The sequence below is a fragment of the Fusarium sambucinum genome, chromosome I (genome assembly GCF_050947815.1).
Source record: "Fusarium sambucinum isolate potato_lamoka chromosome I, whole genome shotgun sequence".
In the NCBI taxonomy this organism is placed as follows: Eukaryota; Fungi; Ascomycota; class Sordariomycetes; order Hypocreales; family Nectriaceae; genus Fusarium; species Fusarium sambucinum.
The window spans coordinates 6,378,026-6,393,428 of record NC_139294.1 but is presented as its reverse complement, the minus strand read 5'-3'; the positions used below and the strand labels follow the sequence as shown (position 1 = coordinate 6,393,428).

At 49.1% G+C, this 15,403-nt stretch overlaps 4 protein-coding genes across 4 annotated transcripts; 1 reads left to right on the top strand and 3 right to left on the bottom strand.

The window, feature by feature from the left end:
- Positions 1 to 833: 833 nt before the first annotated feature.
- On the top strand, positions 834 to 1,694 carry FSST1_004772 (Homeodomain-like protein; the record flags this gene model as incomplete). Its single annotated transcript, XM_083230980.1, has 1 exon — positions 834 to 1,694. The coding sequence occupies one exon, from the start codon at positions 834 to 836 to the stop codon at positions 1,692 to 1,694; it is 861 nt and encodes a 286-aa protein (XP_083088202.1).
- An 8,834-nt stretch (positions 1,695 to 10,528) lies between these two features.
- On the bottom strand, positions 10,529 to 12,014 carry FSST1_004771 (uncharacterized protein; the record flags this gene model as incomplete). The annotated part of the gene is made up of 3 exons (XM_083230979.1): positions 10,529 to 11,133; positions 11,188 to 11,265; positions 11,321 to 12,014. 3 exons carry the CDS (start codon positions 12,012 to 12,014, stop codon positions 10,529 to 10,531), a joined length of 1,377 nt encoding a protein of 458 aa, XP_083088201.1.
- A 794-nt stretch (positions 12,015 to 12,808) lies between these two features.
- FSST1_004770 (uncharacterized protein) lies at positions 12,809 to 14,201 on the bottom strand (the record flags this gene model as incomplete). The annotated part of the gene is made up of 3 exons (XM_083230977.1): positions 12,809 to 13,589; positions 13,642 to 14,005; positions 14,063 to 14,201. The coding sequence occupies 3 exons, from the start codon at positions 14,199 to 14,201 to the stop codon at positions 12,809 to 12,811; spliced, it is 1,284 nt and encodes a 427-aa protein (XP_083088200.1).
- A 567-nt stretch (positions 14,202 to 14,768) lies between these two features.
- FSST1_004769 (uncharacterized protein) lies at positions 14,769 to 15,218 on the bottom strand (the record flags this gene model as incomplete). Its single annotated transcript, XM_083230976.1, has 3 exons — positions 14,769 to 14,915; positions 14,978 to 15,117; positions 15,191 to 15,218. 3 exons carry the CDS (start codon positions 15,216 to 15,218, stop codon positions 14,769 to 14,771), a joined length of 315 nt encoding a protein of 104 aa, XP_083088199.1.
- Between the last annotated feature and the right edge of the window lie 185 nt (positions 15,219 to 15,403).

The following is a 15,403-nucleotide window of genomic DNA, read 5'->3' as shown; positions in this document are numbered from 1 at the left end:
GGTACGTACCTAGCGACCGGGTTCGGGCAGCTCAGGTCCATGGATTTTTCTAATCTTTACCCCCTGTGGAGATATGCCGCGCCCCAAAACATTGACACCCCCTTCTTCACACACACCACACCACACCACACCTCGATTGATTTGACATAACCCAGATTCACGCCCCCCCTGGTAAAGAGCGCCACTATGCGGCGTACCTAGTGCAAACCAGTTCAGGTTCAGTTCATTTCAGGTCACTTCAGTGCAATGCAATGCAGTAAACTCGACAGCGGCACCCGTAAAGAAGAGGCATCCTGGTGGCAGATCAAGAAACTTTGTTGATTGGGGTGTCAGAAACCCAAAAAAGCTACCAGAAGCCAGAAGCTCGGTCGGTCACTCCTTCTTTTTCCCCACCACACACCCCCCTTCCTGTTCCTCTCTCTTTCTCTTCTGTTCTCTTCACCTCACACCCGGTGTCACGACTTTACTTTTCCCCATACATTGCACACGCTTCATACTTTCCTTCCGCCCCATCTATCTATTCTATACTATCCCAATTCATCCATCGATCCATCATCCTTCCTCTTCTCACGGATATTTTATCACCCTACCTCCCTCCTTCTGAATCAAGATCTCTTCCCCTGAGCCTCATCTCAACTCAACACAACTCTATCTATTCTACACTTTCACCATCAACAAGCTTCAACTCTAATATTAATTAAAACACACACCAACCAGCGTACAAGTTTTTAATATTTCGTCCGCTCGTCCTATTTAAACCAGCCAACGTCTCCCAAACAGCCTCTACCAGCACCCCCAGACTCTTCGTCTTCACTCACTCGCCCACAGTCAACATGAATTCGAATACTCCCCCTCACAGAAGAGGACCTTGGTCCCAGCAGGAAGATCACTGTCTGATGAACCTTGTCCGTGAAATTGGCCCTCTCAACTGGGTTCGCATTGCTCAGAGCCTGGGTTCACGATCACCAAAGCAATGCCGCGAGCGTTACCATCAAAACTTAAAGCCAACTCTCAACCACGAGCCTATCACACCTGAGGAGGGCCGCCTGATTGAAGATCTTGTAAAACAAATTGGAAAGCGCTGGGCCGAGATTGCCCGCCGCCTCCATGGACGAAGTGACAATGCTGTCAAGAATTGGTGGAATGGAAGCCAAAACAGACGGCTTCGATCAGATCGTCGCCGTGCCACCCACGGCCATGACGACTACTATTCTGCAAACCGACATGGACTATCTATCTCGACAACACCCAGTCATCATGTCCCAGGAGCACAGTTATCGCCCATGGAAGGGGTTATGATGCGTCAAACTGGTCGATGTTGGATTGAAGCTCCTCTTCCTTCACCCTGTTCCTCCGATGGTGCCGAATCCGAAACTGGATCTAACTACACCACATCACCAGCTCACCACTCCGTTCCTCTATACAGCAGGCCTGTTGAATTGCCGCCACTCCGCAGTCACTACTCCCACCATGCTGAACCCAGGTACCCGCTCCCCAGTATCAACGCTGCCCCTCTCCCTTCATACGGGGACAGGCCACCTACAGAACGAGGAGAGTACAAGCCATATCCTTCACCATACGGTATGCCAGGACAAAGACAGTTACCTACTGCACCGAGCTCGCCCGTACAGCAGCAGTCCCAGCCTCGCTCAGAACAGGACTCTCGCATGCGCCTGCATTCCCTCTTGGATTAATTGTCCAACTCAAACGAGCTCAACGACTACACCTTGTGCCGAGCTATGTATAGAGAGACATTGGCGGGCATACAAGACATTTGATTTTGCCAAAGGAAAGATACCAGGCGTTTTAAGGGACATGTACGGAGTTAGGTGCCATCACGGCTGTCTATTTACATCACGTTCGTGACAAGGCGAAATGTCACAGGACCTAGGGGCTTAGCCAAATGCTTTTAGTGTTTTTAACACAACCAATATATTTAATGAACTCAACTTAACCTTGACTCATGATTTTATTTGCTATTCTTGTGACTAAGATGTGTTGTCGAATAATCGATCCCTCCGTCTGTAAGGGTCATGGTACAAGACAACGAACGGACGGCGATTTAGTATCGAACTTGCTACCCGTTCGGATACGACCGTGCAGTGAGCGCATTGTCCGAAAGCCTTGACAAACGCACAATCCAACAGAAATGCCTGACAGGCGGAAGTGACACTGGAATGTGGCAACGCATGGACACAAATTTACAAGGCAGACGATAGCAGAGTTTGTACTGAAACATGCGAAATAGAGTTAGGTTGACAAGCTTTGTCCAACAAGAGCCCCAGCAACATGACTGGGAGATAGAAACAGAAGATTGTTATCATATCCGGCCTGAAATCTGCATCAGTAGTAGGTCTTTCTCTTGGTAGCATGCATTGATTACAGTAGAGGGAGAGCGACTGCGCTAGGCCAATAGAGACGGCACAGGGGATCTACGGTGATCTATTCTGTGGGGGGAACTTGGGGACCTGGGGAGGGGGTTGAGTGACTGCATTGTCGTGAGTTCTTTTTACTCCCTACGGATACCAAGATCCAAATGCAAAATCTCGATTTGGCCCCCCTGGCCCACTGTCAACAATGGCTGAACGCATCTTTTTGAAGCCTAGCCTGGGCCAAGCCAAGCTAAACTCGGCGCAACAGGACGCGACGCAACGCAACGCAACGCAACATGACACAACTCAGCTCAGCTCCGGGTACATGAAGCTGGGTGCTTTATTCCCCGCTGCATATCCTGTCCTGTCCTCTGAGCCCGTCGTTGAAGCTTGTTTCTGTTTTAGCTGTTACAAGATGGGAGAGAGGAGGAGGAGGAGGAGGAGGAGGAACATCCATCCATCCTATTAGCATAGGATAGCGCAATACCAACACCGTTTGGCTGGCGCCCGGGCTGCTCAGGCCCAATAGGGAACCCTTCCTTCGGGGATGGCGCTTTGATTCTGTTTCTTATTCCTGAAATACTGGTATCGATCCGTCGATCCACTAGCCAGCTATCCATAGACTTAGCCTTGCTTGCACCTTGACCTGGTCAACCTGCCATGCATGGGCACGTAGGTACTTTACCTGATTCAAATCGTCAGGTTGACCAATGCTGATCGATGATTGATGGAGGCATCTGATTGCAGACCAGACTAGAGAACCGGCTCGACGGTGTCCCGAATCAAGGGACCATGCTCATGCTTTGGTCTAGGGAGCTTGGGAGAGGACTAGTCCAGAGTTGGCAACACAGCATGACCCAACCGGGAAGTTTGACCAAGACAAGGTTGCATCGTGTGCCGTGGGTGTGATTGTTTTCTGTCAACGCGCAACGCTTTTTCCCTTTCCCTCTCTTTCTCGGTGCCCAAGGACACGGGTATCTGGAGCAGCATAAAAAAAGATGGAGGGGCTATTGGTGGAGAGATCGGGGAGCCGCCAACAGCCCCGGGCCGTGTGTTGTAGTGAACAAAATACGTATTGATTTGACTTGTCTTGTCTGGCTTGTCCCGTCTTTCTTCTCCCTTTTTCTAGTCTACGTGCCGTTGTTCTTGTTCTTTTATTTATTTATTTATTGCCGCCGGCCCTTACGTAGTGATGCATAGAAAAGAGTCATGGTGATGGGACATAGGACCAGCCGTTATTCCCGCACCGTGGGCTAATAATGAAGCTTACCTCGCTATCTTACTGGTTCTTCGGACTTTTTCTCTTCTCCATCAGCCTAATGACCATTTTTGTTTCGACTCAAGACATGGATTAGTTTGTTTTTTGCTTCTTTTATGTAGGTGCGCTCAAACCCCCCCTTGTCGTCTCTCTCGTCTTGCCTGCCTGACTCAAGTTCAAGGCAGGCCAAGACCTGGCCTGGTCAGGTCAGATCATGTCTAATCAGGTCAACAACAGACAACGAAACGACCTGGTAGACAGGGCCCAGATCCAGGTCCAGGTCCAGGTCCACGCTGGTCCACGCGACAATAACAACCGTGAGTTGAGCCTTGTTCGCAATCTTAACCGTACATATGTTCATCCATCCGTCACCTGTCACGTCACATCCAGCCTAAATGGATGGGACTGCACATCACCTTGATTACCCACGTAGTCGGGTTGGGCTGGGATCGTGAGTCTCACTTGACACAAAATAGATGGGATTTTTGTGGACAAAAGAACGAATACAATCAATTGAATGGTTCACTAGGGTACATCGCAATAACAAAAAGCCATTTTGGAGAGGGTTCTTCACCTTTACCGTTATTCTGGGGCCAGCTGATGTCAGGGTCGGCACTCGAATGTAGATGTCCACTTGGACGGGAGCCAATCTTGGTCTTGCTCATCGCCTTGGTGTCGATCCCGCACGCAGGCGAGCAGGAGGAGCAGGCAAGGGTCGTGGCAGCGGCCGACATGCAAGCTCGAGCTCCGTAGCAAATTTTCCGGGCTCTTGAACCAATCACTCGGAAGGGATTTGGACCCGACGATGCAGGAATCCATGTCTTTGTCATATATGCGCATCTCACAAAAGACGACTATAGGGGTTTGATGCGATTGCCATGGGGAAAGATCTCCCAATCTCAATCTCCCTCCGACTCCAGTATGACGTGCCTGAGGACAACAGTCCGAACGGCTTCGGAGGAGGAAGATCTTTATCGGCATTGAGCAGTCAGTAAGTATCCTGGGTGTTACATGACACAATTATCTGGTTTTGCAGTCATGCAGCCCCTCCGAAGGCTGGTTTGCCGCATCTTCATCTTGGGCTGTGTAATGATGGTGCGACCAATGTTTCTATTTTCTGATCTGATCTGATCTGAACCGAACTACTAACCAGGAGGTACTGGTTCCATGACCATGGTACAGTATGTGTGAAACCGTCCTCATCCATGGGTAACGCGGTTGTCTGTCAACCAACGTCGCTGCCGTACAGTAGCCCCAACGGCCATCGGGAGGGGCAAGACGAACCTAGGCACCTATGAAGGAGGTGGTGTTGTCGTTGTACCCAGCTGGCTGAGCTGCACCCTTGCTCGGGATATACCAACACCATTGATTGATTGGATATGAGAACAAGCTGACATATTCTATTAATTACCGCTGCCTTTTCATGTACATTACATGCACGCAACGCACATGGACAAGGTCGCTACTGTTCAAATTACCAACCATGGATAACAACCTGTACGTGATGACTTGGGTCAATAGTTCCAGCCTCACCATCGGAGTCGCCATTACCGACAATCACAAGGAAAAGAAGAGAAAAGAAGAGAAAAGAAAAGAAAAGAAAAGAAGAAGAAAAAAGACGAAACCCAACGCAGCCCCAGCCTCAGATAAAAAAGCAACCTCCATCTATGCCACAGGGTTCCTCTCTATTCGCATGCAACATATTTACCCAAGGAAGCAAATAAACTATGGGACCCTACCGTCTCAGGGGACCCTGCCCCGACTATTCGGGTGGGTGTACAGCGAACCTGGACTAGGTAACAGTTTACGATGTTACGGTACAGGGTAGTAGTGTCACCGATGAGGCGGGCTGCCCGTTTCCATACATACACAACCCAGCCAGCTGAGAGTTGGAGGCAGGGTTCTTGGTGGACCGACGACATTCGGGGTGGCTCACATGAAACCAGGACGTTGCATTCTGTCGATGACGATTACGAAACGCATAAACAGCACAAGACTCCAAACCCAAAATTCAGGTCAAGCTAGAATAGAAGGTGAAGAAGAAGATTCATGGGTTTACAAAAAAAAGGAAAAAGAGATTCATGCCACAACGTAGGTATGCACATACCTGCGATAACTCTAACTTAATATTGCCGGACGGACAACAGAGCAGAATGTTACCTCACCTGCAGTATCTCTCGCAATCTAGGTAAAATACGAAACGACCCAACAGCCTGTGAATGTGTAACGTGTAGCAACCACCTACCTACATCATGTAGTGTACTGACTGCTATTAATTATGCTTCACTTGTCTTGTTAATCGCCGTTGCATCCCGACTGAAGCACGCGTCCACTTGGCTGGCTAGCCCCTGGCCCTCTCTTAAAAATTGCATGCCTCAGCAACATGGACTTTTTCAGAATACCTTCATCCCGGTTGAACCTAGATGGATTACGATCTTCAACCGCCTAAATTAAAAATGAGTTTATCCTTGGCTAGGCAGATCGTCTTTGCACACCCCTAATTAACAAAAAGATTCCCTTCCCATGATTCATACCTTGGGTAGTGTGGAGCGATTGTAATTCAATTCAGTTTAATTTTCGGATCAAGATAGAATAATCAACAATAGATAGCCATCCATCACCTTGGTATCTGAGACAAGGCTAGGTGATCCATATATAAGTGTGGTGAAGGTAGGTACGTATTGCCGGGATTTACAACGGCAGTCTCAACGGTTTCTTTTCTCTTCTTTCTTTACGATTAGTGATCGCCAGGGGTGCTCAGTGTCACGTCACGATACTTACAGTACACTTGTAGTATGTTGTGTTCGTAAAATGTTTCTCTTGTGCTCGGAAGGAGCTTGGGCCATCTCCCGAAGAATTTCGGGCGCCCGTTGCGCTTCGGTCCTGGGGAGGGTTGGATAATCATTGGCTTGTACGACTCTGATCTGCCATCAAGTTGGACCATCGCCAATCATACTGAACCCTGGAACCTTGACCTTGTCGAGAGAATGATCTTCCTTGATTACCATCTGGGTCCCTGTCCCTACCCTGCCCTTGTCTTGGACCCTAATCCCTGTCGAGCTGATGCTTTTCTTTCTTTCCCTGGTCCTTCCACCGTTCTGGTCTCCTGTCACTGAGACATGCACGCTTTGGCACTCTGCTGTTCGTAGCGGAGTGGCTTTGCTGTAGATGGACGATCAGACCGTTGCCGATCGGGGGCTATGGGGTCCATTGTTTCCATATCATGTATCCAGCCAGGTGTCAAAAACAAAGCAAGGGTTCATCATCAAGCACAAGCACAAGCACAAATCACAGGTACAGACTGATCTGTTCTGTCCTGTCCTGTTCTGTACCGTTACGGTCTGTACCTGGAGCCAGAACCATTCCTTTCATCGGCCAGGCTCACCTTTAGCACGCTTCATTTCGCCGTTTGCGCGACTCAGGATCCTACAACAACCTTGGAAATTGACTTTTCTTCCCCTTGACGCTTCGGACTTCATCAAAAACGGTTGAGGCTATCGTGGTTCTATCGACACATCGACCACCGCTTGCGGCTTAGGGTGTGCCGCTATTTGACTGACATCGAGTCAGCCACAGATGGGATGTTCTGCTCATCAACGACAATGACCCATGATGCCAAATATCTTGGCTCGATTTGGAGCAAGGGTCATGGATCCCGCTAAGAGGTTCCACTACCGCTCCCGCTCACCGTTGGCTATATCGACTCCCCTCTCCGCTTCCCCTAACTTGCTTTGTTTTAGCGGATCAGAGATGACTCTTGCTGGGGAGGCCCCTGACCCTGACCTTGAGCCTGACCTGGCGCTGGCGCTGGCGTTGGCGTTGGCCCTCACCCAAGAGTCAAGAGTCAGAATGAACCCTCTCCAAGACTTGACTGTGTCGTGTTCCTTGTCCGTTCTTATCCCGGCTGACCCAATTTTCTCTTCTCTACCCGCCCATAACCAACATTAGACTCTCTGCCGCTACCGCTGCTACGTGCTGGGCTGAACTGTACTGAACGTAATCAGCAAGGGCCGTTGTAATAGTCTCAACCCGGATCTTGGGTAGGTTCCATTACACCTCATCTCATCTCATCTCCCTGGTACAACGAAGAAAAGAAATCTACTGCATGATGCATGCATACACAGATCCTTCCAAGTAACGTGCGATCCCTCACACATTTTGCCCCGAAGCTGCGACGATTCATCTTTACCATCGGCCGTTGCTGCATCGTAACCTTGTTCGTTGGGTACGTCATGGCGATCATCTCGGTGTGATAGGGAGGTGGTCCACGATCTCTCCGTCGCCCATCACTGGTGAACGATCGTACGGAGCACAAAACGTGTGCTGGCAAGCTAGAGAGCCTCACATTAAACTGCATTCAAAAGTCCCCATTGCACAGCACTCTACGTGTTCATTTTTTTTTTTTACACATAGTATTTGACTTTCATTCCATGTTTCTTTGTTCTCCTTGCATCTTTCCTTTTTTGGTGCTGATGATGACACGATAATGGATCGATATTATCGTAAGACGGGCGATTAAGCGAAGGGTAAACTCTATCCGACAGACTACGAGTGATGCAGTGCTCTAGATCAACCACGATCTCCCTAGGTAGGTATTGCTCTCTAGCACACGTGGAAACAGACTGCCGCTGGGTGATCGTTCCGTGCTACTCGATGGGACATAGCACAGGTGTCATGTCCTAGGTCTAGTACCATAGCGTTTGGATAAGAACCACTACTGTGGTTTATTTCCAAAACAGTAGATTGTGTTGGTGTTTCTAACCCAATTTTTCCTCCATTATGAAGCTAATAGGTACTATGGAAAGTGAATACCTGCTTCCCTGCCGTTCGCATAGGTGACAAATCCATCAGCACCTTTACGACTAGAAGCGTCCAGATTGGGCTGCCTATCTACATCCAGGGATAGTCGATCAAGGGCTTGCGCTGTAAGTTTTCTACTCAAAGCCCCTGCACACATCATGACGAATTTCCTTCTTAGTTGTTTGCTGTTACTGCTACAGGATAGGCATGGTCTGTTTATTAAACCGTACGGGTAGACTACGTGCCGTGTTGCAAAACCGGCCCTCCGTGTCGGGTATTGCGGGCTATCTCCCAGGATTAGTAGACGGGAACCAACCGGGCATGCAACCCGGAAGTCGTGCAGAGGTAGGCGCCTCGAAAATGGAGTTGAGGACGACAGGGAGGAAATAGAGAGCAGGGAGATGACACGGTCCAATTGAATCAAAGTTAGCAAACAAAGAGATAAACCTACACAAATTGTTTGGAGTCTCGACGGTTGACTCTCTATCCGACTTTCTAACCTAGAATAGAGAGGGGTGCCCGAAACGTTGAACTGGAGGGACGGGCTGGTGCAAGACTCAGTGTCAAATGCCATAGGTAGGGCAGCGCTTCCTCACGGGGCTGCACTGCTAACCCTTCAGCAGCCAGTCATCAGAGAGATCGGGCGGACCCAGAGATCTGGTTTCAGCGCTCTCGCTTATCGACTCGGGGGATCGGAGAGGGTTCAGAATGGTTGCCCGAGGAAGTGCAGGGCCACCAGATCCGCCACCAGCTCAGTCGCGATTGCAGTCGCGCTAGTCCTTCCTTAGTAATCTCACTGAAAGCCCTGAAGGCACCCCCTAACACTTTGGGACCTAGACATCCATCCATTTTCATCTCGTCACATCCATCCATCACATCACATCACACTGCACACTGCACACCAGCTAATACTGTATTGGCAGGATATGCATCAAGAAACCTTATTCCTTCTTTTTTTTTTTTTGACGTTGGCCGATGATCTCTCTGAGAACGGATGAGGAGATCGCAACGGTTCAATTGCCCATTAATCCATTATTTCATTTTATGTGATCGACCTGACGTATGCATCATTTGTTCAGTCCAATCCAGTCCAGTTCAAGGTCACCAGGTCGGTAATGTCTCAATGGTTATCGCTACCTACCTACACTATAATATCTACCATACAAAACAAAGTCTTGACAAATACAACAGACAATACTCAGAGAACCATGCATTCCTCTCCAGCCCAGGCACAGCTACAGACTTTGTTAGGCTATCGGCCGACAAACGGTATGCCCTGGTCTAATCTACCTACAGCACTGTCTGTACCTAATCTAGTTGCCATGCCGCGCTATGCCATGCCATGCCGTCGTTGAGGGGATAGACACTTTGCTGCCTTACCCGTCCCGTTGATGGGTTCCTAGACTAGTGACAATCACATTCCTGCCTACCCGCTGCCGACCCAGAAGTGATACTCGATCCAGCACTCGACGAAGTAGCATTCCTGTCGTCGACGCCACTCTTGCGCCGTTCGACCTCTTTCAACCTTAGTTTGTGAATTGCCCAAACTCTAAGCACAATAAAGTTCTGCACTGGCGCTTTTGTCCGAACTGACAGGCTTGACACTGACACTGACAAGTTGGTTATAGCCTTCTCCAGATTTGTCCAAACCAGCAGTCTGACTTGGTCCTCTAGAGCTAGATCCCGTCCTGCCGTCGAGACAGCCTCAACCGTACCCCATCGCATACTATGCTACATCCGTCGAGCTTCGAGCCTCACCCATGAAACGCCTCTCGGTCATCTCAACCATCCTCCAACCCGAGCCTATCCCTCAAGCGCCGGGCAACTTTGATATATCTCCCGGCAACACCCCCCATGCTGTGTTCGGAAGTACTCACGTCAAACTTACACCTCTTATAAACTTTAGCCGTTGATATAATAGAAAACTTTAACTGTTCAGCGGCCAGACCTGGCCAGGCCTTGCTTGCTACTGCTCTCTATGTACATGCAAAAGTGCCCAGCACTAATCAAAGAATGAACCGATGCGTATCAACAGGGCCCTTTTTAACTTTGCTGGTCCGGGAATATCGCTTGCGTCTGGACGTGAAGGCTTCACCATCTATATCCACTCTGCTGATCTCGACCTCTGGCTTTCTTGACGGTGTTGAACCGTTTGCCGACCAGTTGACGGTTCCTGACTGTTCTCGTTTTGAGCTACCGGCTCGTTTCCGGTAGCCTTGGCATAACATGACTGTCTAACTGTTATATCGTCTCCAGGCACAAACGAGAACTGGCGACGATGCCGAGTGTTTCCTTGGCCAATGCTTTGACTGGGCTTGCTCTCTGAAACTCTATCCTGCTTCACTTCCTCATGCTCATGCTCATGTGCACTTGTTTTCGCAGCGCAGATTGGTTGGCCAACAACACCAGCCTCTTGTAATAACACTGCATTCTCGGCTGAATTGTGCTTTCTCTCGGGACTGCCTTCATGTGGCGGTTTATCGACTGCGTCATAGGGAGCTGGGCCAATATGAGGCACAGAATCAGTTGGAGAATGCTGGCCTTCTGGGTAGTGTTTAAGGTGTGTCTTTCCATGGTCAACATGTTGAGCCTCAGTTCGGCGAGCGCCGCCGCTGGTGGTGGCTTTCATTTTCTTCTCCATCTTTCGAAAACCTTGGCTCAGTCTGACCTCCTTGCTAGAGTCCATGGTTCGTGTACATGATACTGTTGCCAAGTCAGCACAAAACGGGGTTACTTTTGCTTCAAGCCAACACTTACACACCGTGTTCTGTCGTGCTGGAAAAGTCGAGTTGAATGCTGCTTCTGTATTGACTTTCTGGGAGGTAGCACCGGAGGCTATTTGCGTCACTCGTCAGATTGGTTGTTTAGTATTTTTATGCATGTCACTTACCCATGGTGTCGTGACAAGTGTTGTCGGGGTTTGCCTCTGTAGACGTTCGCCCCTTTGCAGTGCCACCCGGTCTGTTTCTGATGAGGCTTCCTACTCTAGCCAGTACCACAGCTTCCATGCCTTTGTCGGATGTATCATGGATAAATATCTCAAGACGTTTGACTTCAGCTTTGTATCGTGCATCCTGAACCATCCAATGTTCTTCTATGGATTTGTGACGCTCTCTCTCCTTTTCCAACTCGTCTTTTGCTTCCGCAAGCTGCGATTCGAGCTCGGCGATTTTGAGGTGCCGAGTGCCATAAAACTCGCACAGAAGCAGGACATGGGGACGATACTCGGCAGACAGTGGCTTATTTGTTTCGGTTGTCATCAGCGCAGCACGTAGAGATTCTGCCAATTGGTCAACAGACGGGCTGTGCCAAACCGCTTGGCTTGCGTTGATGAACAGCTTGTCTGCTTGGTCCAGAAGTGCGTCTGTACCAGTCAGCAAGTCAACGCCTCGGTCAATCCGAGATGCTCCTTCCCAGCTTGGAAGCCGTGACATGGTTTTCCTCTTGTGCTGAGTATGCCCTTCTTGGGTTTCGGGGGTATCCTTGAGAATATCGTGAAGTGCAGCTTCGGAGGCACGGTACCTCAGGTCATGTTGGCGTGCTCTATTGTTACCGAAAAGATGCAACCTGCCTTCGTCGGCCATAGTGATGTTTATTTTGTTTATCACGTTTGCGTAGGAGGTTTGTAAAGACTCATGTTTTTTTGTCGATGTTTGACAGAAGGGCAACGCGTTTGCTCTCTCGCCAGCTGCCTGGCACTGGCAAACATGACGCTGCGGTTAAGAAAGTCCAAAATTGGCCGGAGGATAATCATTGCCTGTGATTCACAGTCTCTAACCCCCTACACCACTGATTGAGATGGAAATCTTCCTCGCTATAAAACACTAACACTGGCCTTTTGCTATGGATTGTTTAGTCAAGATAACGCACGCAAAGCCCAGTGACATCTATCACTATAAACCTATACTGCCAGGATAATCGTCGTGGCTGTCAAATAACTGGTTTTAATCAGCCATCTCAAAGAGGTCCTTATATAATATAATTATAAGGTACATTCGTACTATATTTTGAATCCTTAGTCACGGTCGGTTGTGCTGGATAACTGACTTCTCATTTGTGCTGGGAACTGGCCTCCAGAGTCTGTCTTGTTACATCTGCCTGCTTAAGGGCATCTAAATAACTGACTACTAGAAGCATAGAATAAGCCGATATGTTATTTAGACTAGTTCTTAGACCGCCCCTTTTCTATGCCCTAAAGCTAAGATATCGAAGTTCCTGATAATTCCTGATCTCGGAGCTGTCAAACCACTCATACACCCTCCTATATGGGACAATTCATTATGTCTTGTACTGAATGACCCGGACAATATACCCTGGAGTTATTGCAAACTTCTGGCTTGGACAATCATGCGTCACCTTTCGCCCATTGACTTGTGATTCAAATTTCTGCTTTGGCAACCTTGTATGTCGTATCAGAAGACGGCTCACTGCCTTTCATCTCTGGCTTGGCACTCGGTTCCTTCGTCCCTGTTACATCATCATCTTTGCATTTCTCGATCGGGGGCTCTCGACCATCAGGGTTGGTAAGATCCTCGAGGATTGATGGGGTCGGAGGGTTTCCGGTTGATTGAGACTCTGATATTCCATGCTCGTTGCTGTGAGGGGAATCTGCTCGTACGGGTAAGATGGTTGTGATGCTCGTCTCGGTGTCTTCTGTCTTCTCTGAAATATCGGATAAAGAAGAACATGTGTAAGCCAGCACAGGACGATTAGCGTCTTTGTAAGCAACCGGTTTCTTGATTGGGATTTCTGGCAGAGGGCGAGTAGGGTGGCTTGGCGGTAGCATCACAGGAGCGTTCTTGACTATTCCACGAAGTCGTATAGATAAACCGGAGGACGTGGAGGAGATGCCCTGATCCGATCTGGTGTGATTTGTGCCTTCTGATCTTGATTTCGGAAGTGGCGTATTGGTCGTTTTGTAGTAGGATGATGTACCACTCGGCCCCCCGGTTTTTGTACTTCCCGTAGAGTCCTTTTTGGTGTGCGTTGACGATTCATCCAGCTTCTGGGGGCGAGGTGCTAGGCTCAGCTGGTACAGATTCGACCAGGTACGGTAGTGAAAGCGAAATGTGACAAAGGGGGATTCCTTGGGGTCGATGAGAATCCAGTCATAGTAACGGGCTTCGTCCGGCGAATCCAGCAATCCACCTGAAGGTGACCTGTTTTTAGTTAAACAAACTGTTGTCAAGTGACGGATGGAGAATGACTAACCCGATACCATAAGTCTCCTGGCCACGGTGCTTCTCCAAGACGGGGAGTCTTCGAATTCTCCCTTTGGCACGAAAGATTTGGACCTCGATAAATCCTCCCTCCTCAGCGATCGATTTGTGTCCAGTTGGAAGGAAGCAGAAGCAACGAGCTTCTATACCATCTCTGATGCATAGCACACCGTCTTCCTTGTACTTCCAGCGGTCACTCGGTACACATAATGAGCGCACAATAGAGCCCGAGGCCTGAGCAAGAGATTCCGCGCCACAGTTTGCAACGTTTCTGCCATTTATGAATATTTTGAAATAAAAGTAAGGCGGTGGCTTTACAACTTTAGCGAGTGTGTAATGAATACCGAAGTGAGTACCTAAGCTTGAGTGTTAGACATCAATGTACAAGCATGTTCGGTTTGCCGGCGAACTACCTGGCTCCGAAGGAATATAGACAGATATCCGGGGTTTAGATTCCTGAATCTGTTGCGAATTCGATAGGGGAAATTCGGGGAGCTTTTTGGACCCAGGCTCAGTCACAATAGCAACTTCAACGCCTTGAAAAGAAGGCATGTCGGGCTAGTAAAGTTGCACAAGTTGCTGCAGCCGCGAACAGCGATGTTTATGCTGGAAAGGTAAGGCCCGAAAACGTGTGAGTTGTGTGAGGTTGAACATGTGCCAAGATGAGGAGGGACTGGCAGCTGCTGTCGGCTGGTCAGATCGGAATCTCGGTGACCGCAACCTTTACGCTGATTCTCCTCTGTTCACACCAGGTTAAAATTTCACGTGGGCCATCTTTTGTTATTGGCACCAAAGACAATGCATTACTTCTGCGCTCATAAAGGCCATAGATCGCATGCTCAGAAGAACTGGGAAACATGGCCAATCTCACATATCAGAATTACCCAAGCATTTGCACAATACAAACCGATGCAACGCAGGTATATCAATGCAGTGCAAGCAAGCTCGCAAATAGGATCTTGAAAATTCCATGGACACAATATTGCCCGGCTAATCACGAAACATAACCGAGATCAGTTGAGCAAATCAATTCCGTTCCTTTGTATACAGTCGATCGATACAAAGAAGCCGGCGAGCATATAAGGTCGCTCGAATAACATTCATCGTACATTCCACCATCTAGCTTCGTCCCAGGACCTTCTTTGTGTCTTCCTCCTTGTCGATAAGTCCCAAACTCCTTATTTGCTTCACACTGGGCGCATCGTCGCGTGCTGTAGCGGACTCGGAGCGAGCGTAGGCGGCTTGCATAGCAAGAGCTCGAGCGTGCTGCCAGATTTTGTCAGTTCGCCGGACATCCCACGAAGTAAGGAATAGAGATGTAGGCGTACCTCCTTCTTGTGGTGAAGGCACTCGTAGTAATCCTCGAGAACGAGGCCGCACTTCTTCTTGCCGGAGTCGTCAGCGGCAGAGGTGTTGACAACATAGCATCCCATAACCTCCTGCCAGAAGGGAAAGCAGCGGCCAACGCCTAGAGTCCAAGTTGATGTCGTCAGCCTACGACTGCTTGCGTGATGGTATCAGCGCTGCCATAGTAGACTTACCGCCGTTCATGCCATATCCCGACGCCATCTTGAGCCAATTGGGTATGTGTCAGGGCTTTGCGCGGGTCGGGCGAGGAGTTGTAGTTGAATTGCGCTTCGTTGGTCGTTAAACAATCGGTCGTTAAGTTAAGTCGAGCCGATGAGTTCACCCGTACCTTGGCCGAATAGAATACCTTACTAAGTCTAACCTAGCAAATCAGAGTAATTGGATTG